Source organism: Podarcis erhardii (genome assembly GCF_964252035.2).
Source record: "Podarcis erhardii genome assembly, chromosome: 10".
NCBI classification, from domain to species: Eukaryota; Metazoa; Chordata; class Lepidosauria; order Squamata; family Lacertidae; genus Podarcis; species Podarcis erhardii.
Window position 1 is genome coordinate 29,964,242 of NC_138500.1, and position 23,706 is coordinate 29,987,947.

At 43.2% G+C, this 23,706-nt stretch overlaps 3 protein-coding genes across 5 annotated transcripts in view; 2 read left to right on the forward strand and 1 right to left on the reverse strand.

Annotated features, from left to right (window-relative positions):
• The window catches only part of MICALL1 (MICAL like 1), a 31,983-nt gene extending 28,124 nt beyond the window's left edge, over nt 1-3,859 (forward strand). For both annotated transcript variants that reach the window (XM_081878526.1, XM_081878527.1), the window contains exons 15-16: nt 412-458; nt 2,022-3,859. In XM_081878526.1, coding sequence (XP_081734652.1) covers nt 412-458; nt 2,022-2,143 — 169 coding nt within the window. In that variant the 3' untranslated portion in view covers nt 2,144-3,859. The remainder of the gene's footprint in view (nt 1-411; nt 459-2,021) is intronic.
• LOC309351157 (UPF0193 protein EVG1) lies at nt 3,294-12,906 on the reverse strand. Of its 2 annotated transcripts, XM_081878529.1 has the most exons (8): nt 12,735-12,871; nt 11,622-11,735; nt 10,554-10,667; nt 8,818-8,880; nt 8,029-8,214; nt 7,042-7,173; nt 5,320-5,420; nt 3,294-5,069 (listed from the first exon to the last, which is right to left on the reverse strand). In XM_081878529.1, exons 3-8 carry the CDS (start codon nt 10,657-10,659, stop codon nt 4,947-4,949), a joined length of 711 nt encoding a protein of 236 aa, XP_081734655.1. In that variant the 5' UTR covers nt 10,660-10,667; nt 11,622-11,735; nt 12,735-12,871; the 3' UTR covers nt 3,294-4,946. The 2 variants fall into 2 exon arrangements, with proteins under 2 accessions (XP_081734655.1, XP_081734654.1); XM_081878528.1 differs by lacking the exon at nt 11,622-11,735 and having other exon boundaries at nt 12,735-12,906.
• A 15-nt stretch (nt 12,907-12,921) lies between these two features.
• POLR2F (RNA polymerase II, I and III subunit F) lies at nt 12,922-18,800 on the forward strand. Its single transcript, XM_081878530.1, has 5 exons — nt 12,922-13,084; nt 14,720-14,789; nt 15,208-15,338; nt 17,339-17,410; nt 18,625-18,800. The coding sequence occupies exons 1-5, from the start codon at nt 13,065-13,067 to the stop codon at nt 18,713-18,715; spliced, it is 384 nt and encodes a 127-aa protein (XP_081734656.1). The 5' UTR covers nt 12,922-13,064; the 3' UTR covers nt 18,716-18,800.
• The last annotated feature ends 4,906 nt before the right edge of the window (nt 18,801-23,706 follow it).

Below are 23,706 nucleotides of genomic sequence, written 5' to 3' on the forward strand. Positions count from 1 at the left end.
ATGCCATTTTTATAGTGAACATCTTCCCTAGACAAGACACAAGAGCTATGTCCAAGGGAGCTGGTGCTAGGAGCTTGCCCAAAGATGTGGTGCATTTGGGATCTGAAAGAATGGCTTTCCTACTTGGGCCAAGGATGGTGAACCTGTGGCCTGTCAGTTGTTTCTGGACTGCAGCTCCCATCATCCCTGACCATTGGCCATGGTGGCTGGGACTGATGGGAGTTGGAGCCCAACAGCTTCTAGGGGAGGGCCATAGAGCCCTATCCCCCAGCATAGAAACTAGTGGCTGGGCAGGATTGGAAGAAGAGCAGCTTCTTGTGTTCTATGGCATAATGACATCTTTTTAGAAGCTTCACTTCAACTGTTCTGGCAAAGACCGAATCTTACTATTCCTTCTCCTTGTTTTACCAGGGAAGAAGAAGAGGACAAAATGCTGGAAGCCATGATTAAAAAGAAAGGTAAGAGAGGTCCAGGCATTGGTTCCTGGAATATTCTTTATTAAAATATTTCTAACCCACCTTTCATTTAGATAGTTAAAACGACTGTTAACCAGGACACAATGTGCTTATGTGTCCTTTCCATACTGAACACACTAAAAGTATGCACCCAAGCAATTTGAATTCTGCTCCAAGGAAAGCTGAATTGTATGACTTAAATGCAAAATTAAGTAAATTTGCATAATTTTTCTTTTTTTTTGTAATCCTGCTGATCACTCAGGAAAGTAGCCTTCTGCTTGCAGATGCAGTAGGGGCAGGAAGCCGGGGGGGGGATTTGGGACGGAAAGGATGTCAAATGCTCCTCTGCTTTCTCCCCAAACTGCCTTTGGCCATGGGTAGTGCATGCATGTTTCCTCTGTTGTTGGGGAATATCGCTCCCAGCACAGGGCAGCACATAATCCCTATAGCCCAGGTCTTGTTCTTCATCTCGGAAGCAGTTGCAATACAGAAGGAGGAAGCTCTGAGACATTGCACCTAAATCTGAATCCTTCCCTCTTAATAGTTGCCTGGGGGGCAAAGGGAATCTAAGTTTTCCCTTCCCTTCTGCAGCAACTATTTTAGAGGAAGAATGAAAGCCATGGAAATTCTTTCATGGATGCATGCTTGTTTTTGCTAATCTGCTAATTTAGTCTGGTTTTGCTAGCCACAGGGCAGGGCAAGAAACTATGTAAGGCACTGAAATCCCTGCCCCCAAACATAGGAAATTCAGTCTCCTTTATGGCTTCTGAGATTTTAACTCTGCATTTTCAAGCATTTTCTTCACATCCGAAAAGGCTAGAAACCTTTTTCTGTCCTCCTGGTTTCTTTTTTCTTTTAATCAGGAAACTAAATTCAGTGACTAAGAAAACATTATGGGTTTTTTTCTGGACTCCTGCAGAATGGCAGGATATACACAGCTTTGGGATCAACCCCTGAACACCCAGGGATAATTCCAGCTTGAGACTGTATCTAATACAGTCATCTAATACACCTTTAGGTGCATATTTGTTTTGGCAAACAGCAAGGGTCACAAATTTATTTAGTGGTTGCTATTCCTCCCTTTTTGCATTTTTCCACAGGTGATGATCCTCCTTTCTCAATTCCTTGCATAATAATAATTCCAGATTCTGTAAACAATGCTTGTCCTGACTTGACAATTGGCCTGTTGTATGAAGCATGCAAATAAGCAGATTTATGCTAATTTAGCTAATGTAATCCCTTGAGGCATTTGGATTTTCTGGTTACTGAATCTAATTTTAGTATAGAACTGTAGCATCCATGATGTTACAAGCATTTGCCAGGGTACGCTTTGTGTAGACTTGTTGCATGAAGATCCTGATATATATGGGAGGACTTCAGTCCCTGGCATCTCCAAATAGTGTTGGCGTCTCCTGTCTGAAACTCTGGAGAGCTGCTGCCAGTTGCTGAGCTCCTGTCTGACTCAGCTGAATACAGTTTCTCACCTTCCTCTCTTGCCCAACCCCAGGTGCATTCCACAGAAAGTGATCACTGTACTTTCTCTCTCCCCCTCCCTCCTTTCTCCAGAATTTCATAAGGAGACCGAAGCTGAGAGCAAGAAGAGAGGGAAATTCAAGCCCATGAAAGTGTTGAAACTGCTTGGGAACAAACATGAGTCAAAGAGCAAGTCGCCCAAGGAGAAAAGCTAAAGCAGGAGGCAGCCAGAAGCGGGGAGGGACAAAACCGGTCCTGTTTGGCCGGCCACCTGGCAAATGGGGCTTCTGCCTCCTGCCCCTTCCCAGCCCTCCCGCCACCACCAATGCTGTGCCTCGCCATACACCAAAGCTGGCTTCCCTCGGAGAAATTCCATCAGCTTCCATCAACAGAAGCTCCTTTGCCTAGTAAAAGGGGAGAGAGGTGAGGCAAGCCTAGTCAGCACTGAAATAGTTGGAGGGACAGACTGGAGGAGGAAGCTACTTGTCTCTTCGGCTTCTGGGTAGGGGTGGGAAAGTGAAATAGCTTTAGGCTTCCTCGGTTGTACGTATGTACTTCTTATTACTGGTTCTGAGCAGTGCAGAATTTGGGTGTCTGTGGGAAACTTGCACTAATTGTCCCCCTCCCGTCTCTCAACTGTGATAGTCACATGTGCCTCGTACCCCTCTCCTTCGGGGAGGAGGAGACTTTCCATAGTAGTCCAGGGACGGGGACTCCTCTCCCCTGCTCCAAATCCCTTTTCTCATTAGCCTGCTAGTCAGAAATCCCACTTGGGTCATTTGGAAAGGTTTTGGGCTTTTGGAGCACGGTTATTTTTTTGTTTTGGCTTAAAACTGTTAAACTGAGTATCATGGGAAACGCTTCCATGCCATAAGGGTGGATAGAAACAGCCAAGAGCCTAACCAGTGGCCTATTTCTCTCCTGCTGCCAATGTGCTGCAAATGCTGAGTCTCTTGGAAACCGTTTTTAGCAATGCAGGGAGGAAAGCTTAAAGGGATTGGATTTTCATGTACTTGGTAAGGTCTGAATCGGACACTCATTGGGCCTTTTCACCCTCTTGGTTGCTGCTGCTAAATTTCATCCATGGTGCTCTTCAAGGGACACAGTGGGCTGGGAAAGGGGCCAACGTTCCCCTCCACTGTGAGGGCATAAGATCTCATGCTGTACTCGATGCCAACAAGGTTTGCCTTGCTCACCAGTGCTACCCTTAGCCCATTTGGGAGGGATTCCAGCTTCTCCCCCCTCGGCTTGACATGTATATACTTTCCTAAGAGTGCAAGAGGGCTCCTTTCTATACTGCTTCCTTAGCTTGAATTTCCACCTCTCCCTTCCAGCTTTGTTTTTATTTGTTTGTGTGTGTGTGTGTGTGTGTGTGTGTGTGTGTTTGCGTGTGTGCTGGGAGGGAAGGGGCCTTCCCACCTTCCTTTCTGCCTTCTCCTCCAAGTGGAGGAGCTATTTATTGAGATGTTTGTTTGGTCTGAGTTAAACACTGATAGTATTGTAGGTGTTGGTTAGTCAGCTGTTAGTCTTGGGTTCTTGTTAGCAGAGTAGACTACCAGCCCAGAGCAAATTGCTGTGCTGCCTTATCCAAATATGATGGAATGTTTGGCCAGTCCCTGGCTATGATGCTCAGCCTACGCTGTCCCAGAAGGGGATCTGAGTTCATCAGTGTTGCCAGCACTGGTTCGGGGCCTTGTTATCAGTCCCCACAAGTGGATGACAACCTCCTGCTCTCCACAGAAAGGCCACCCTGGGGTTTGATCCCAGAGCACAACATTCCCCTCTAAAACGAAACTGTTACAAAATGCCACCAGAGACGCTCCCATCACAAATCCCCTTAGCCCTGATGGACAGAATTACACTGTATTAACCACAATCTCCACTTACATGCAGGGAACAAACAAATGAAATAAAACTATTGTATTTAGCAACAGTGTTGGTGTTTATTTCTCCGTTTTGAATCACAGTAGAAACAAAACAGACCCTCTCTTATAAAGGTAGTCCCAGGGCATATAAAACAGAGAAGTCTCAGGTATATATTTCATACCAGTCTTATTTTTAAAAATAATAATAATCTGAGAAGAGTATATGAGGGGTAAACTTGAGGGGGCAGCTGTATTTTGTATTCACACTTCTGCCCCACAACTAAACTGGAGTGGATGTTCTTTTTACAATAAGAGGTAAGGGGAGCTGGTTGCCTCCTCCCTCCCCAATTTACCTCTTTCCACTCTTGTCACTTCAGGCATTTGCCTGGGTTCCAATACCACCATGAGCTAAACAGCCAGAAAATGTTTCAAGTGACAGAGCACAGTGAGTTAAAGCAAATAAGATATCAGTCCTCCTTGGCCCCAGCTTTAGTCATGAATGGGGTAGGCCTGTGACTAAACAAACATGGGTGCCCTCTGTTATATCTAGGTTGGTCCTGACATGTTCCTACATGCTCCCAATCTCACTGAGGTAGCCATAAAATTAAAAACAAGTCCTCACAGTGTTCTTACTAGCTCTGAAGCAGCAGGCAACATTATTTGTCAGGTATAATTGTACACAAGATTGTAAGAGACTTTCAGCTTTCACCAGAAAACGTGTGAAAAGTAAAGGATATGAGTTTAGACAGAAGCTTTTGACCCAAACACTTCCTATAATAGGTTGTTGTGATTTTAAGAAGCAGAAGCACAACCTTTCTAGAAAACTGCATACTGTTATGTTTCACATTGAGACTAGATAGGTGTGTGGAAGTTCTACCCCTTGCTGGTCTGTTTAAAGAGAAAATGCCATTCATGCCCTTTACTGTAGCCAGGCATTAATCCTATGGCTACTTTTAAACCACACCCTCGAAAAGGCCTCTTGCTGTTAAAGGCGATGAAAATAGAATGTTTTGAGTTCCTGCAAAAACAAAGCCCCTGGGGGCACTGAAACTTCCATTTGCCACTTATGGGCTAAGAGCCATTTCTGAAACTCTTATGGAAAGTCTAGTTCTGGCACCCTTGTGCAATAATCATGTTCTGGAGTGGGAAAGGACTACTGGTCTTCTTGACTTGTGTATTCAGGGTCAGGTTTGTTGCCTATATTGGAGGATTTAGCCATCGCCTCTTTCAGTTCTGCACTTCTCTGTTTGTCGATGATCTCCATCTCTCGAACCTTCTGCAAAAAGCAGGGGAAGGGGAGGCAGTGAGAATTCTAGACACTTTCATCACAAAATTACATGCAACAAGTGTCAGAGATTTACTCCCACACCTGTAGCATTTTTTTTAAGGCTCTTCATGTCTTTCATATACCTGGCGGTCAATCTTTCCCCACCTTCTCAAAATACATTGTGGCCAGTTATCAGACTAGAACAGCAACACTCAGTACTATACATGGCAGAATGTCCAAACCAGAAGAGGTCACATACCTGTGATATTTCAGTGAGGATGATCCCTCGGTACAATTTGCCTTGTCCCAGGGCCTCCATTTCTTCCAGAAACCTCTTTCTATCTTGAACTTCATTAACCACTGAGTATTTTATTGGGGGGGGGGGGAGGGGGAGAGAAAATGAAACAATGGAATGAGGGAGCCTGAAGGCAGGAACACATAAGTACTCCCGGAACTCTGACTCATCCAATTTCCTAATTACTACACATATTGTATTCATTTTTAGTATGCTCTTTAAACTTGGAAAGGACCATTGGTCTCTTGGAAAGAAGCTTGATGACTGAATTGGTTTATTTACGTGTATGAAAAGGAAGTCTTCCCACAGTACCTAATTAATTTATCAAATTTGCTTGCAATATAAAAGTGGCGGTCAGAGCCTTAGGTAACTTTAAAATGGGACTGAGCAAATTTATGGATATCAATTTGCTGGCGTCCAATATACATCAACCCCAGGCAGCATGGCTCAAGGGCCAGGGAAGATGGGTGTGGTGCCCTCCAGATGTTTTGGACTACTCACTTGGTGAAGGCTGAGCTATAATAACTAAATGGGAACTCCAAATTCAGAGGAGCTGAGCATATAAGCTCTATTTGCTGTGGTTGGAGGGCAACAAGTACAAGCCAGCAGTTGCTTGCCAGAACGTTAGATTGGATGGCCCTTACGCTGATCCAGCAGGAATCTTTCATCAGAGCATTTATATTCTGCCCATCTAGTTTTGATACACCACACAGGGGTGCCTTAATATACATTAAAAATACAATCCTATTAAAAAATGGTATAAAACAATTACTTAAAAAATGGTATACAATTACAAATATTGTAAGCATACTGTCCTAAAAATTTAAAATAGCATTTTGTTTCCTTTTATTTTTATTTATAAAAGTATTTAATTTTATACCATCCTCTCACCAATCATCAGAGCAGTGTACAGCCCTGTTTATGAAATGACTTTTGCCTGATCACCACCAATCAACATATTTGAATGCGGAGGAAAATATGCATAGCTTTCCCAACTTGCATGTATATATATCACCTACTCAGCATGTTTTCCAAATCAAATATGAGAATATTCCCCCGCACCATTGGCAGATGCTTTTCAGAATGAGCTCAACTCAAGGTTTTTGATGCCCCAGCTGTCACTGGCACTGTGAAGGCGTTCCCATGCAAATGGGATGCACCTCTGGGGCTCCTAAACTAATGGGAGTCAGCAGTGTGAATTCACTTTACACAGAGGACACAAGCCCACAATACATGTGCTGTTTCTATTGTGGCAGGAGTTCATTTAACTAGGAAAACTAGGCTGCCTGCCTAGTCTGCTTGTATATTTGGACAGCTTTACTGAGTCAGGTCTGCACTGTATGTGCTCAGACACGAAACTAGCCCTTGTAACTCATTATACCCATCTTAAATATGTATTAATCTTGTATCAGACTGCTGTAGTGCCATCACGGGGAACAGAGGGCACTACTGACCATGTTTATAGGGCGGAATTTGTCCTGCACTCTATAGTTCCTACTTAGTGAGGTAACCTTTGACAAGACACAATAAGGGAGATTTCTTTACTTAGGGCTCTCCCTGAACCCAATAATGCAACCCTTACTTTCCTCTGACCAGTTCCTATGCTTCAGAATGGGAGAGCAGCCTCCCTACCATACATAGAGCATCAGATCACTGCTTTCAACCAAGGCAATCCATTGTACATACATTCTTCAAACCGGTCTGGTTCTGGGACCTTCTCTTCTACCTTGGCTGGCTCTTTCTTCGGCTTTTTTTCAACTTTGTCCTTTCCTGTTGCAAAAATGTTTTGGAGTCTTTCCTTTTCCTTCTCCAGGTCTCCTACAAATGCCAAAGCAAGCAGATGATGTACAACATGTGGGAGAAGTGCTTTCTTCTATTGCAAGCTCTTCAGGCAGTTTCTGTGCTAGATATTCAGAGCTCCTACAAAGGTGTCTGCATAGGAGACTTATCAAAATCAGGCACCACAGACTGTAGGCTGCAGAGGCCATGTATCATGAAAATGACAAATATTTTGGGTAGAAGTTCTGACACAAATCAATCAGCAATGGTAATGTGAAACAACCTGAACACAGCAAGGTATGGCAGGCACCAAAACTGGTAAGAGGAGGGCAGAGGTTGCAACACAATCCTATTCATATTTACTTGGCAGTAAGTCCCACTATGTTCAACATGGCTTGCTCCCAGATAAACATGCATAAGGCTTGTAGCCTTAGTAATGGAAACTAGATTCTATTAAGCTTTTCAGAGGAGAGGTGTGAAAACTGGTTTAACACCTGGAAAATTTCAGTGTGTGGTCTAAAAATTCTGCTGAGCTTTCACAAACAGGAACTTTCATAAACGTTACTGCAAAGAAAACTTGTGAGCTACTGCACTGCAGTGGCTAGGAGCTGGAAGCCAGAAATTTCCCAGTTCAAATCCTGCCCTCAACCATAAACTTATCCTGCCCTCAACCATAAACTTATTGGTGGCCCTAGGCAAGTCACTTATCCATCCGCTTCAGCACAAACACACCCACCCATTGCACATGGAAGGACTGTTAATGCTGACCTGACAGGGCTGTTGTGAAGAGCGCTAAATCCATTTTACATTCTGAAGTGCTACATAAATGCAAAATGTTACTTAACTCCCATTTCAAAATTAGTCCCCTGGGAATGTTATCATTTGCTTCCTTACGGGTGGCCTGGGGCCTGAATTTCTCCCGGATGTATGCATCGCCTGCCCGGCACATCTCAGCAGGCCGGAGACGAGGTCTTCCATATGGACTGATGGACAAAAAAGCCTTTGGTGGTGAGACAGGCTTGGAAAGCTCTGGTTCCTTGCTGGATGTTGGGCTGCATTTATCAGGAAGGGAGTCACCTCCTAAGGAAGGAAAGACCAAGAGCAGAAGATCAAGGAAGTAGATCTTGTGACTTACTGATAGAAGCAAGTGAATGTAATCCTGAGGCTTCAAAGGTATACCTGGTAAAAACCAAGCATTTCAAGAGCTCAGATTTGAACCAAAGGCCTAACACAGCCAAGCAGATGCACAGTGCTCTACTCACAACCTCTCAGCAGCGGCTTTGGCAATTGGTTTGGCTGCAAATGCATGGTGCAGCATGGTAGATGACATTTAACGTTCAGAATCTTTTGATTCTCAGCTTTTAATAAAAACTACCCAAATCTAGTTTTACAAATCTAGTTTACAGTATATGCAGTGACCAGAACAATAAAACAGCCTTTATTATGTCCCTACAGAGACAGCTGGATAGAACTAGTATCTGTTAGGGAATCATCCATGACTCATTTCCACTTACATTCTGTTTAGCTGCTTGAGTCAATGCTAATTTCCTTTCCAAAGGGATGATTTGTTTGTTTGTAAATGGATAACATGAATGTGACTAAACCGTATTTGGACTAGTAACAACCAACAACTCAGCAGCAATGCTAAGTGTAACGGCAAGGCTGAAATTAGACATAACTCACGCTTTATGCAGTTTGTGAGATGACGTTGCTGGAAGTTGGTAAGTTTGGATTCTTGCATCATCACTGAAAAACAGAAGCTATCTGTAAATATCATGGCCTGAAAATTCCTAGGACATCATCACCTTCACAGGATTAGTTTTAACATAAACAGGAAGAGCAATGGTCCTACAGATTCTTAAAAGATCTTAGGTAACGTGTGTTTTTTTGGGGGGGGGGGTTAAAGTATATACAGCAAAATAACTACTTAAATCTTCAAATGTGTGATTCACCATCAGCTCCCACTGATCTCAATAAGTGGAATTCTTGGGTGAAATGGTGATGACTATTTGAACTTTTCAAGAGACCCCCAAATGGAATAATTGATTTTCCCCATATTTCTGAAAAAGAATACAAATGTTTAAATACCTTCTGAACCACAGAAATCCAAAGGAAAGAGACACTTTTATGAGTTTGTACTGGATCTTTCATTTTAAAAAGTATTATTCAGAAAGGCCGTTATACAGAAGCTTTTTTTTTTTTAACACAAAATTGCAGATCAGTTTAGAATCTGTTTCCATTAAAACTTCAGTGGACAGCAGCATTGAGATAAACCCAATCTTTGCCGACATGGAGCTAACTGCAGAGCATGGCAAATGGGACACATGCACTTGTCCCCATGCGTTGGGAGCTTGGCCAGCTTATGGTAGTGTGCCAAAAGCTGCTTCCACTACATCGTGGCAGGTGTGGAAATCCTTCCTGGCACATGCTAGGCAAAGAAGGGACTTGATGTAGGTTTGTTTCTGTAGTCATCATTTATGAAACTGGTTCTGGAACTAGGCCTTTACTTTATAATCCCGATTTGCACTTTCAACACCATTAAAAATTATTTGTATTATGACGTAATATATATTCTTTGGCTTGTGCTCTTAAGTGTAGACTTGGATAAAGAGGGCTAAATCAGAAGCCCACAAATTAGATAACTCTGAAATGCATGTCCATTTTCTTGCACTTATACAATAAAACTCATGCCATGTGGGTTGTATTTTTAATCTTTGTTGGAAGCCGCCCAGTGTGGCTGGGGAAACCCAGTCAGATGGGCAGGGTATAAATAAATTATTATTATTATTATTATTATTATTATTATTATTATTGGCTCAAAGAAAACCTGTAGCACGGTGGTAGTATGCATGATGTCAGCCCCTTGTTTGTCCAAGCAGTCTGGGTAAGACTCCTGCCTGAAACCCTGCAGAGCAGTTGCCAGTCAGCATAGAGCAGTGGTGGGGCATCTGTGGCCCTCTAGATGCTGTTGGGCTCCAATTCCCATCAGGCCCAACCAGCATTGACAATAAACAGGAATGGTGGGAGTTCAGTAACATCTGGAGAGCCCCAGATTCTCACCCGGCATACAATCTTTGCAGACAATACTGATTGAGATGACTCAATGATCTGACCTGGTAGAAAGCACCTTTCAGTGTTCATGTAACTGCAGAGACTTTGCTGTATCTGCACTTGCTGTTGCCCGAGGTGTAGACAGGCCGCAAAAGAGGGGCGATGAGTGCTAGATGGACTGCAGACTGTGATAGTGAATGTGGATCTACAATCTCAAGGACCTATGTGCGTGGGAATGCATTCACACAGAAGATTATACAGCGCAGCATGGCCAAATGATCTGGTGCATGAAGCAGGGTACAGAGTTGCTGGGCAAGGTCTACGAAAGCTCAGTCTTGTTCTAATATCTGCTTAACAGCCTTAATTACCTTTCAACAGTTTCTGTGTTTCCTGGCTATATTCGGTTACAATGGGAACATGCCAGAATCCAGAGCCTTTTGCCACAGCAGGTGTGGTCCTTTCTCGGGCAGCCATTGCAGCACCTTTAAAAGAAAGGTAGGGAAATGCATTTTCTGCATTGGTTAGAACTACAGCTCTAAGACATATTCCAACACCAAATATAGTTTTTCAAATAAACGTTGGTCAACATCAACAAATTTTACCCTTTCACTGTGCTGTCAGGTACTACTGAAAAAAAGATGGGGAGTGAAAATTATACTTTGAGAAGTTACAGGTAATGGTTTAAATGAATTCAGGATTTGATTGCCTTATATGCAGTCCAGTCCTATGCATATTTACTGGGTACTGGTTGCTAATGTGCTTCCAGTCCATATTCATGGTGCTGGTTTTAACCTTGAAAACCCTTTGCATTCCATCATTGAAGGGGATGGGAACCTCAGTTGGTAGAAGCAGATTTTTTACAGCATTTGCTCTCATCCTGAATAATGATATCAGACCTGAAAAGCTGCAAATCTTTGGCTCTTTCAAATGGCTTTTGGTTTGGGTGGACAGGAGGCAAATTACAAAAAGCAGCTGATGCTGTTACAGTTCTGGGGGTTTTTTTAGAACTGTGTTTGAGATGCTATTTTAAATATTGATTAATTTATTATATGCCTCTCTTATGAATAAAAACCACATAAAAACTCATAAATCAGCCCTTCATACTTCAGTGGGGCTTAGTACCAAGTAAGATCTAAAGGGTTGTCACACAGAAGATTGCGAAAACTTGTTTTCTTCTGCTCTGGAGGGTAGGACTCAAGTCAATAGATTCAAGTTACAAGAACAGATATTCTGACCAGTGTTACAAACTGAGATATGAAAGCTAGGAGCTAAATGGCACCTTAAACCTAGGTTATGGGCACCACAATGGAGTGTCTAGACACACTTTTTAATAAGAATACAAAGCGCCTAGAACAATTGGAATTTCGAACGCTGATTCCGACTAAACATCAGGAAGAACATTAGGACAGTAAGAGCTGTTCAACAGTGGAATGAACTCCCTCAGAAAGCGGTGAACTCTCTTTCATTGGAGGTTTTTAAGCAGGATGGTCATCTGTCATGTGATGGAGGGCTGAACTAGCGGATTCTTTGGTCTCTCCAGCTCTATGATTCTAGGAAGCCAAATATTTCAGGTATTATTGCAACATAGGAGTTTCTTACCATATATTTAAAGCTGACATGCCTACCCCCCCCCCGCAAAAAATACTGGGAACTGTAGTTTGTTAATGGTGCTGGAACTGCAGCTCAGTGATGGCTAAACTACAGTTGTGGTGCTTTGGGGGGGGGAGGCACTCAGCCAGAATTTCTCACAAGACCAATTTAAAGACAAAAATGATATCTTTATTATTTTATTTTATTAAATTTGTATACCGCCCTTCATCCGTAGATCTCAGGGCAGTTCCCGTTATAAAAATGCAAGATAAGAACACGTTTCATAAACAATAAAATACAAACAAAGCAGCAATCCCATAAGGGAACACACAGCCCCTCGTGCATGTTGCTACAACAATCCGCGCGCATTTCTTATTCCTGACTGGTTCTAGGGGGCATTTTGGCATCGCACGTGATGCCACGGAGCAGCTTGTTGCCTCGCAAACAACGGAGGGACAAAACAAAACAAATTCCTTCCAGTAGCACCTTAAAGACCAACTAAGTCAGTTCTTGGTATGAGCTTTCGTGTGCATGCACACTTCTTCAGATACACTGAAACAGAAGTTTCCAGACCCTTCTATATAGTGAGAAGGTGGGGAGGGGTATTACTCAGAAGGGTGGTGGGAATGGGTGATTGGCAGATAGCTGTGATGAGCCTGTTGACGACTCTTAACGACTGCAATAGGTCTTACAGGAAAAAGCAAGGGGTGAAAAGGTGAAAAATGGCTTTGTCATGTATAATGAGATAAGAATCCAAGGTCTTTGTTCAGACCAGGTTTCTCCATGCATGCACACGAAAGCTCATACCAAGAACTGACTTAGTTGGTCTTTAAGGTGCTACTGGAAGGAATTTGTTTTGTTTTGACTATGGCAGACCAACACGGCTACCTATCTGTAACGGAGGGACAGTCTTCTTCCGCCTTACATATACCGTGGACGCCCCAATTCCACCCTTTTACCTTTAAAAGAAAAAAGTTCCCTCATAGGATCTTAATTGTTCCCTTCATTTGTAAGGGTAAGACGAATCCCTCACATCCTCCTCCTCCTCCTCTTGCCCGAGCTGGCGGCTCCCGTCGCCATAGCAACCGCCTCCGGCGTCCACTTCCGGTGACGTCAGCTGCGACCCGGAAGGACTTGCAAAATCGTTGCCGGTAGAACGTTTGCGAGGCTTGTGCGCGGCGGCCGGGGTGCCGTTTGGCGTTTCTTGGCTCCCTCGTGCTGGGCGCCTCGCTTGTCGTCGGAGCCTCTGGTATCGCGAGAGGTCGCGCCGAACCCGGAAAAGCCTCAGCATGTCTGACAACGAGGATAAGTAAGGGACCCTCGTGAGGGGAAAGGGGTGGGGGTGGGTCGCTGGGGTTTCTGTAGGCAGCAGCGGTGGTATTTACGCAGGGCGCTTATTTTGTGCTGTGCCGCTGGATTCCCAAATATTAAATGACTATATTGACATTATTCTTATTACGTCCTCCCTCCAGGGAACTCAGGGAAGCCTACCTGGTTATTCCTGTCCACATTCTATCCACACAAGAACCCTGTGAGGTAGGTTAGGTGGAGAGAGAGGGACTGGCCAAAACTCAACCAGTGAGCTTCATGGCTGACCAACAGTTTTGTGGTGGTGATGGCCACAAAAGTTCGATGATTTTAGAAGAGGATCGACCAAATATTGCCAGTGACTATTGGCCACAATGGCTATGCCCTGCTGTCACAGTTGGCACCAGTAATCTCTTTCAATACCGGTTTGTAGAACTACAGGTGGGGAGCATGGGATCTTTTGGGGGGGAGGACTTTTGTGAGGGGAGAGGGCAGAAGTGATGTGATCGGTCAATTAGTTACGTACAGTGGTACCTCGGGTTACATACGCTTCAGGTTACATACGCTTCAGGTTACAGATTCCGCTAACCCAGAAATAGTACCTCAGGTTAAGAACTGTGCTTCAGGATGAGAACAGAAATCGTGCTCTGGCGGCATGGCAGCAGCAGGAGGCCCCATTAGCTAAAGTGGTGCTTCAGGTTAAGAACAGTTTCAGGTTAAGAATGGACCTCCGGAACGAATTAAGTGCTTAACCCAAGGTAGCACTGTATTTCTTATTTTACTTAATCGGGGGGGGGGGGGGCTGCCCCCCCTGCCCCCTTTGGCTATGTCCATGGAGGGGAGAGCAGTCTTGTGCTTGAATCCAGATTTTGGTAGGTGGTGGTTGGGTTCTTTCCTTTCCCTTTTTCTTATACTGTATTCAGGTGAAAAAAACTGAAAGGCTGTGATTTGTCTGTGGTCGCTCTTTAAACTAGTTGCCAAGCTGAAACATAAGCCAAGCAGTCAGTTCAAACTCTCAGAAATTAATATGACTGTTAGCACATTTCTTCCAAACCTTCTACTCAATGCAATCTAAAGGATTGTGAGAATAAGGTGCATTGTTTACATGGAGGTACATGCTATGTATCTCATGTCATGGCAGCCATGCTCATAAGTTTCTCACCTCACATTATGTAGAGTATTTTGAACTGGTCCAAAGTGTCTTAAAGTTGGAAGGAATCCAGTGAGTCACATTAGGCCTTGAAGCAGGACTAGTGGCCCACAAACTTTGACTAGCCACTACTGCATGTTGCCACCAACCTTTCCCCAAGTCTTCTGCGATATGCAAAAGATTCATGCTGGGATTTGGAGATTCTTGGAAGATGTACGAGAGCTGTGATGGCAGGTTTCAGTTCTCCAATCTTGGAGGCCTTGTCAAAGGAGATGAGTTGAACATATTTTGTTGATGATTTTGCAAAGGGAATCTTGCTGTTAGTAAAGTTTAAGCAAGATACAGTAACTAGCCAATTCCACAAAAAGTTATTTGAGTATTTAGTGGCTATTCTGAAAACAAGCATGAGAGTATTTGAAGACAGTGATGTAGTAAGATTTGAGCTCTGAAATTTTATATAAGCCTTTGATACATTTCTTCCTCCAGTTTTGATGGAGATGATTTTGATGATGTGGAGGAAGATGAAGGACTGGATGATCTGGAAAATGCTGAGGAGGTAAGTGACTTCAGTATATGATGTCCTATAGCCTATGTAAACATCCCAACATTTACCTGCAGTTCTTGTATCTGTGTCTGTAACCTGTACCTGCACGGTTCCTATGTCTAACGTCAACAACTCCTCCAAAACTCTCGTGATGAGAACAATAGAAAAAGATTAGGGAACAAGTTCTAATCTATTAAGGTGAACATATCTCATAGGTTTTTTGTTTTTTTTTTTTAAATGGTAAAACTTAGTCTTCTGTGTTAATCAAATAAATACTTCTCTCTAATGGTTTTCCTCTTTCAGACCTTTATTTTAATATATTTTATTGAAATCTTCTCTGTAGATTTGAATTTGATCTCAAGTGGCTCTAACAACTAATACACATATAACTCTGTGAATATGGTTATAATTCCTTATATTTGTGTTACAGGAGGGTCAGGAAAATGTAGAAATCCTCCCCTCTGGAGAACGCCAGCAGGCAAACCAGAAGCGAATCACCACTCCTTATATGACCAAATATGAGCGTGCCAGAGTTCTTGGTACACGTGCCCTCCAGATAGCGTAAGTATGATTTTGGTCCAGGAATATGGATATTCGTCAATGAAAATTGGTAGAATTTATTTCATGTGTTTAAAGTTACTTCTGTTTAGATCTACACCTAGTTCTTACCTCAATCCTCTCCCCCTCAGAAGATTTGGCGTTCCAACCAAGGATAATACCCTTGTGCTATAAAGCAAGTTAGGTGTTTTAGCCAAATCCCAGAAGGTTTTAAGCTTTTTCTATAATTTTCTGCCCCCTTCTTTTGCCCCATTGTGCAACAGTGCCCCTCCAGAAAGCAATAATAAAATAACATTTGGGAAGCATTTCAAAACAACTAATGAAGTGGAATGATGTGTGGATGGGCCAGTAACACACGGTTATTGTGACAGTGACATGTTGCAGAATACACCCACACAAAACTCTGGTCTTGAGGGGCCACATGTGTGTCAACTACACATGCAGTGGATCACCAAAAGAAGTAAGCTGTGCATAAGGGGTGACAAAGAACAGGTTGCATATAATCTGCCACCTACTGAAAGCTTTTCATATGAGCATGTGAAATTTGCACCTTTTACTCTGGTTCTAGGTTTTCATATAATTCCTGTCCCTTATATTGTCATAAAATGTAGGTATCTCATTTTTCTAGAGTGCTGTTATGGAGATGTGCTTTAAAGTATCTAAGATGGGGGGGGGGGGTTGGTTGGTCTTTTTTATTATGGGTCCACAAACAAGCAAACAATAAATGCATTCTAAACAACAAAAAACTTGAAAAGGTTAAAACTTAAAATAATTTAAGCATCAACTCAATTAAAAAAAATATTGTTAAAATAAAAACTGTCTTGAATTTAAGGTGTATTGTCTAGACCAGGCATCCCTAAACTCAGCCTGCCAGATGTTTTGGGACTACAGTTCCCATCATCCTTGACCACTGGTCCTGTTAGCTAAGGATAATGGGAGTTGTAGTTCCAAAACATCTGGAGGGCTGAGTTTGCGGATGCCTGGTCTAGACATTTTGTATGCTCTGAATAAATGATGTGTGGTCCAAGTCTCTTAAGTTTCCTGGTAAAACAATTTTTTCTAGTACATTGATGCTACTTATATTAGCACATAATAACTTCACTGTTCACACAAGGGAAGGTATGAAGGGCAGGAGGTGGGATATCTATCTAGGCACCAAAATTACTACATCTACTCCAGTCTACTGGGCAAAGAGAAAGGGAAGCTTTAGGGTAGGTACTGAAAGTACCTTGTTCCACCTGTGTTTGTTGTTACTTGAGATACCTGATGTCTTGCAGAAGATGGAGATTTTCCCTGCTTGGCATTCTGTAAAATCTGGAAGTGAAAAACAGCCCTTCTCTGCTCAGGATTAACTGGTCACTGAAAGTGATGTGATGTCCAGTGTTTGGCAATATCTTCTGTTTAGGGCTTCAGGGAAGCACATGGAATCAGTGTAATGCAATACAGTACTCCTGAGCTGAGCCTAACAGTATCTTTCCACAACATTGAAAGGGCAAAAATAAATGTAGTTTGTAGATACAAAAGATCCCTGGACTGCTTTTCTCCCTGAAGTTAATAGGAGTCCCACATAGCGCAGTTGCTTTGATAAGCCAGCTGAGACATGTTTGCTGGCGCCTGTCAGAATAATGTGTGTGTCTGACAATTATACTCTCTGTTTGCTTTATTTATTTCAAATATTTCTATTCTGCCTTTTTGCCCACAAAAGGGCCCCTAAGGTGGCTTTCAATTTAAAAACTACAATAGAAAATTTAAAAAACACAATCAAAACATCTCAAACAAATAAAGCAAGTGGTATTAAGTGACCTCAGTTAAAATAGCAGCAAGCAGAAATCATGAAACTAGGTCAAAAAGCTAACAGTAGAAGGATAAAAACACAGGTTAAATAAAAAATATGATGCAAGATGGAATTCACTGCCCACTCTGAACTGAGAATAGAGTTGCTACTGCCACACAGTATATCCCTATTGCTGTAATGATTTTGGAATTGTTTCCCTTCCTCCTAGCATGTGTGCCCCAGTGATGGTAGAGCTAGAAGGAGAGACAGACCCGTTACTGATTGCAATGAAAGAACTCAAGTAAGTTGGAGATTTTAACCATGTGTGCGTGATTTGTTGTAGAATGCTCAGCCCTGAAAGAGGAAAGTTGATATAAAGCAATGTGAAGAAGAGGGCTTCATCCCATCTCTTAATATTTGCTGTCATTTCATTCACACGTAGATTACAGACAAGGCTGGTATTGATATGGAGTTTAAATGGAAAATTCATTTTCTTATTAAAAGTGCAGTAGAACCTTCATTAGCTTGAAAGCCATAGTGCCACTTCATAAATTATGTAGGAGTTGTGAAAGCAGTGCTGGCGACTTGTGCTCCTGCTATAATACAAGTGAGATTCATAACTTCAGCTTCACACATTACAGAAGTGATGAGAAAAAGCAGGACAAATCAATCAACCTTTCCTCGCATCTGTGCTAGACTTTTATATATTTCATTTATAGCTTGGCTTTCTCCGTAAGAGTCTAGAGATTTGGCTCTTGTTTTCCATATAATTTAGCATCTGTACATCTGTGTCTATATAACTTCATGGAAACAAGTTTGAATAGTCCAAACATTAAAAGTATGTAAGCTTGTTTTGTTGTAAGCTTGTTTTACTGCATGTTTGAGCTGTGTGGAAGGAGTCAGTGATGAGGGGCACCAGTTACGCCATTCTGGACACGGCTATGTAATGAATTCTGATTTTTAAAGATTTTCATGTGGGGTTTTTTTTACTGTTCATGTGCTGCAAGATTATAAGCCTGATGTCCTGGACAAATTCCAAGCTGGCTAATTACATTGTTGACCTAAAAAGTCGTACTTAGATTAATCTGGATTTGAGTTTCTTTCCTTTCAGTCCTGAAATGTTCACTTTTCCAAATGCTTTTTTACAGCCATTGTATTCCACTCAAAGGTGGGGCCGTTTCAGTGGTTGATGAGGTGTGTGAGCTCTTTAGACTCTGCTAGACAGATGTGTTATAGATAGGTCAACATGTGTCAGATATTTGTGTCATCCCAGCAGGATCTTTATTCAATTGTTTCTTCACCTCGGGGGGGGGGGGGGGAATGATCCATTGATTGGGATTCAGTATTACTAAATCAAACCATTTCCTGCTGAGCTGTGGGGGAACTCATCACTTAATGTCAGAAGTTTTTGTAAACCTTTTGTGTGATCTTACCCCACCAAAGTGCCCTTGGGTGTGAAACTCCATGATGTGGCCAAAGTGCCTTCTTCTATATACTTTTCTTTCCTCCCTGCAGAGCCCGGAAGATTCCCATAATAATCCGCCGGTATCTGCCAGATGGAAGCTATGAAGATTGGGGTGTGGATGAGCTAATTATCACAGACTGATCAGCTATCCTTCTGTGCTCTGACTTCACTTTGACTGCAGATGTTTTTATTTTTGTGTAAATAAATACTAAAACCCCACTATAAATGTTTAGTTGCTTACTTGTTCCTCTTACAACTTAATTCCGTGAAGAGGTCGAGGTCGTAGTATCTTTTTTTCCTTTCTGTTTTTCTGGAGCTTCTAGGCTACTTGGCCTATTGCTAGATTTGAGCTTTGAAATACTACATCAGCAAACTAGTTGAGGGCCACAAGAACAGACTCTCATGTACTTGTTTCTGACTGCCATGTTGTATATTTAAGTGTTTTTTAAAGTGATTGTGCAGCTGCCAGGCTGCCAGGTGCCCTCTAAGGCAATTGAGAGACACCCTCCCCCCTGCCCGACCCACACCCTTTTCCAGGGGCCTGTAGTAGAGGAGACCTTTCTCTTGTCTGCCAGCAGACAGACATGCCTTTGTGCCTGGGAACAAGTTGCCTTGGAAACCCCCAATTTCCCCTCTGATCAGGGCTGGCTCTGTGGGCTTCTCAGGAGTATCACAGAGCAACTCTCATCAAATCTCCCATTGTTCCCTTCTTCTGCCTCAGCTTCTTATCAATCAACAGGATCCCCTTACAGTGGCAGTTCTGCAGCAGAAAGCACAGTTGCCTCTATGAATCCCAACCCAGTGAGGCTCTGTTTTACATCTTTAGGTATAAACTATGATTTACGGTATGTATCAGTGCACCTCTTTCCCACAGATCCCATCATAGCCTTAATGTAAGTACATCTGGTCCTCCTATTGTAAGGAAGTGAGGTTCTTAAATTTTAGTGAATCAACCACTATTGAGGCAGGGATCTGTTTGAGGCACTCTGTTGGTAACAAATGGAAATATTCACTTTTGAAAAAAACAAAATAGAAAAGAGCAGCTATTTGGATGCTTCTGGATGGGTTTCTGTGTTAGTCTGTTCTGGAAAAAATAACAGTGTCTTTTGGCATCTTAAACACTGACAAATTAATTGTGTCTCTTCATTGTTTTTGCTGTGTATCTTAGATGATCTAAAGATCTGCATATAGCACTAATTCCAGATTTTAGGTACTGAAAGCAGATTTTAAAGCAACAACCATCCTTTAAAAACCACCCTTTAAAAACAGCACCACCTTTAAATTGCTGCACTGCAAGTTTTAAAAAGCAGTTGGTGGTAACCTGTAAAAGTGTCAGAAACAAAACATTGTAAGCGGATGACAAAGCTACAAAGTGGGTGGACAACTGAAGTTCCCTGGGCAAAGAATTCCAGAAGTGAAATGTTAATAATTTGGGGTGGGGGAAAGAACCACCCCTAACTATACTATGCACTTACAGACTCCACCAAATGTAAGCCGCTCTGTGATCATCAAAGGAAGGGTGGTATATAAATGTAATAAATCAAAATAAATACATGACGAGTTACAGAGCAGAGCTTAATTTGCTGATCTCAATGTGAATGGAAGTACATGAGGCAGCAGGCACTCCCTAAGCATGTAAAGTGGTTTTAAAGGTCAACAGCAGCACCTTGAATTGGGGCCGAAAAAGAAGTGGGCAGACAGATCAGCATCAGAATAATATGATCTGTCCTAGATAAAGCTGCCAGTAGGTGGAAAGTGCATTCTGTATTACCTTTCCAAACAGTCCAGGGCAGCACGTTACAACAGTTTAAACCAGACCTTGCCATCGCAGAGACGATAAGAGCAAAAATCTGGTCTAAAAGAATGTCTTAGATGGTTTGCCAACAAAAGGTGATGGAAAACATTACTGGACACTTTCTCCACCTGAGAATTAATCAGCCATGCACAGTCAAGGAGCACTTCCAGACTGCATGAATCAGGAGTGAAGAATCTGTAGGACTCAAGAGGTTAATCCCACCATCCCTGGTTATTGGCCATGCTGTCTGGGCAGATGGTAGTTGTAGCCCAACAGCATCTAAAGAGCCACAGGTTTCCTACCTCTGATCTATAATGGTGAAAGTCACTGAGGTCAAGAAGCACTGTTACACTCTGTCTGCTGAATTCTAATAATCTAGATCTGTGGTAGCCAATGTCCCCTCCAGATGCGGATACAACTTGCATCAGCCCCAGCCAGCATAACTATTAGCCAGAAATAATTGGAGTCCAACAATATTAGGAAAGCACCAAGGTGGCTACTCCAGATCTAGAGTCTAAGTGTAAACTTTAGTTAAATTCTGCACAAATCTACCATCGCTTGTACTCAAGTTGCTATGTCCTTGCAATTTCATTGCCAAGAACTGCTCCAAGTAGAAATCCTTGTTAGCAACATGAGAGATCATGGCAAAATACTTTTTGATTTCAATAATCAACTTGGCTACAAACCAAAACACTAGTGGGAGCAGCTGGCAACATCCCCAGAATGTTTAGAAACCAATTGGATTCATCAGTCCTAAGAGGAAGACATATCTGAATTGATCTCATAGGAGACAACTCCTAGGACCCCTCAGCCCCTCCTCATAAAATATTTGAGGGAGCCAGGCCCCACTCCCAAAATTGATGGGCATTGCCATTCAAATGGTGTGATTGCACCGCATCATGTGATTGATTATTGTGGGGCAGAGCTCACCTGCCCCCCTCCACCAATATTTTTTTCATGTTGGCACCCCTGATTGATCTACCAACGCTGTGTAAGTGAAGGACTTTCACGACCTGCGCCCTGACCAGGTTTAAGTTTGTGCATGACAGCTGCAAAACGGAAATGTTGCCTTAAAACCCAGCAGTTGAGCACATGCTTTGTGTCAGGAGCTGGAGCCCAGTGGAGGTCAGCAATTCAAATAAAGCAAAACAGTGCAGGCCTAGTCACCTCAGTAGGTCTTGCCTAAGTCCCCTCCTCTCCAGGGTTTCCCCCAAGCAATTGGAATTGTGTCTGCATGCAATCTCTACCCTGCTCTTTTCATTTCTCTGTGTGTTCTGGCAGACCAGTGGCGAGGGGAGCTGGTCGCATCAGGATGGGGAGACTTCCTGGATTCTTCAGCAGCCAGCCTCCTCTCTGTCTCCTATTCCCCCTCCTCTACCTCTTCTGAATAAGGACTGCTCTCTGCCCCAGCCTCTTCCTGCTCACTAAACCCTGTTGCCCCTTCAGCTTCTTCCTCCTCCTCCCAGACTGTCCCATCGTCGTCGTCATCCCACCACCGATCCCCTAGCTCTGAACCTTCTTTCCTTGGTTCCTGCCACTCTTCTGCATCTAGCCAGTCCATGACACTTTACTTGCAAAACATCCCAGGCTCTGTCCCAGGTATCTGCAGGAAGGGTTATGGAAAATACTCCTGCCGGAAACCTTGCAGAGCCAATGCCAGCCAGTGGGGATGGTATTGAGCTAAATGGATCAGTAGCCTTGATTTCGGTCTAAAGCAGCTTCCTGTTACTCCTCATCCATGTGACCAGTCTAGGGTATATGTGCCTTGCCAGTGACCAACAGTTGCCGTGGGTGCCATGAAATCCTGAACTACATCTGACAAGGCAGATTTGATATGGCTGTATCCCCCCACTCCAGCCGCAGCCCTCAAATACCAACAGCCTTCATCCTGTGTTGTGTGTTGCTTCAGGCAGCCCATCAATAATGTCTTCCCATGTGAAAATGGAATGCAGAGATGCGAATGGCGATTTAATCAAGGGAGCGGTTTAAGAGGCAGTTTTGAGAAATGACCGCTTTAAAGGGGTATGATAAGCAGCTGTCAGCAGGAGCAGGGCACTGAAGCCACAAGGAATGTGCTGTGTGCTCGCAGCAACCTGGCCAGGAAAAGGTTAATCCGTGGAGTTAAAGCTTACAGGCCTCCTTGTCCTCCCCGCTCCCCCTGGCGTTTAATCACGTTGGCGTGATGAAATTTCAGTAATGAAATGTGCCTTTGTGCGATCATTTTGGCATCTGCAATGGAGCGCGGGAGTAGTTTTCTTGGTCCTCTTTTTTAAAAAAAGCTTCTTTGTTTTAATGCTCCCCCCTTCCCCCAGCCCAAGCCTTGCATCTATATCAGATACAATTAAAGGGATAGCGAGGGACTCTAGGCCAGCTCCCACCAGACTGCGAAAGGGAACGTGCAGCCCCTTTGTGTCCAGTGTGGAAGCCGGTGGGTGCCGGATCCTGCTTTTGCTGGGAAGACAGAAGTGGAGTCGTTGGCACTAACTCCTGCCAGTCAGTGACCAAGAGAGCCTGCCACCGCTCTCTTAAGCAGTCTTCTTCATAGGGAAGTCTGGGGACCACTTGAATTAGGCTGGGTGTTTGGTCTCATGTGCATCACTTTTTTGCACGTTCCCCTAATCCAAATCCCAGCTGTGCTTCTGCAAAGGCAGGATTTGAACTTGCACTTTATTCTTAGCTAGCTATCTTAACTTTTAAAAATGGCTTTTCTCCACCGCTCTATTTAAAATATTTTCTCTGCCTTGGATTTTCCAAGGGCACGTCTTCATGTGCACTTAACCACAAGGCAATTTGCTCTGCTGTTGCTTTTGCCTTCATATCCAGGGAGCAACTTCTAGAGGGGTAGTGTGTTGCTGCAAAAACAGTCTTTGGGATCTTAAAAGACGAATATTTATGTTGGCATAAGCTTGGGATGCATCAGATGAAGTGGGCTCTAGCTCACCACAGTTTATGCCACAATAAATCTGTTATGAAGGATCAAGTGCCCTCTAGAATTAAGCAGTATCCTAATTTCTGTCTCATTTGCCATCTGAAGGCATCTGAATGTGTAGTCATGTCTGGTACAGACTCTGATTAGATTCCAGTGCCAGCCAGAGGCCACATTTGCCCAGGTGTTTGCTATGCATTAGCACTTGAGCCGTATTTGCTTACAGTGGTACCTCGGGTTAAGTACTTAATTCGTTCCGGAGTTCCGTTCTTAACCTGAAACTGTTCTTAACCTGAAGCACCACTTTAGCTAATGGGGCCTCCTCCTGCTGCTGCGCCACCGGATCACGATTTCTGTTCTCATCCTGAAGCAAAGTTCTTAACCCAAGGTAATATTTCTGAGTTAGCGAAG

Excerpts from the sequence above, each read along its gene's own strand:
- LOC309351157 (XM_081878528.1), bottom strand. The coding sequence starts at position 12,759 with ATGAGGGAACTTTTTTCTTTTAAAG. Across the intron at positions 8,881-10,553 it reads AACACAGAAACTGTTGAAAG|TGATGATGCAAGAATCCAAA; the intron begins GTAATTAAGGCT and ends TCTGTTTTTCAG. Across the intron at positions 7,174-8,028 it reads ATTCAGGCCCCAGGCCACCC|GAGACCTGGAGAAGGAAAAG; the intron begins GTAAGGAAGCAA and ends TGGCATTTGTAG.
- POLR2F (XM_081878530.1), top strand. The coding sequence starts at position 13,065 with ATGTCTGACAACGAGGATAA. Across the intron at positions 14,790-15,207 it reads ATCTGGAAAATGCTGAGGAG|GAGGGTCAGGAAAATGTAGA; the intron begins GTAAGTGACTTC and ends TTTGTGTTACAG. Across the intron at positions 15,339-17,338 it reads ACACGTGCCCTCCAGATAGC|CATGTGTGCCCCAGTGATGG; the intron begins GTAAGTATGATT and ends CCTTCCTCCTAG.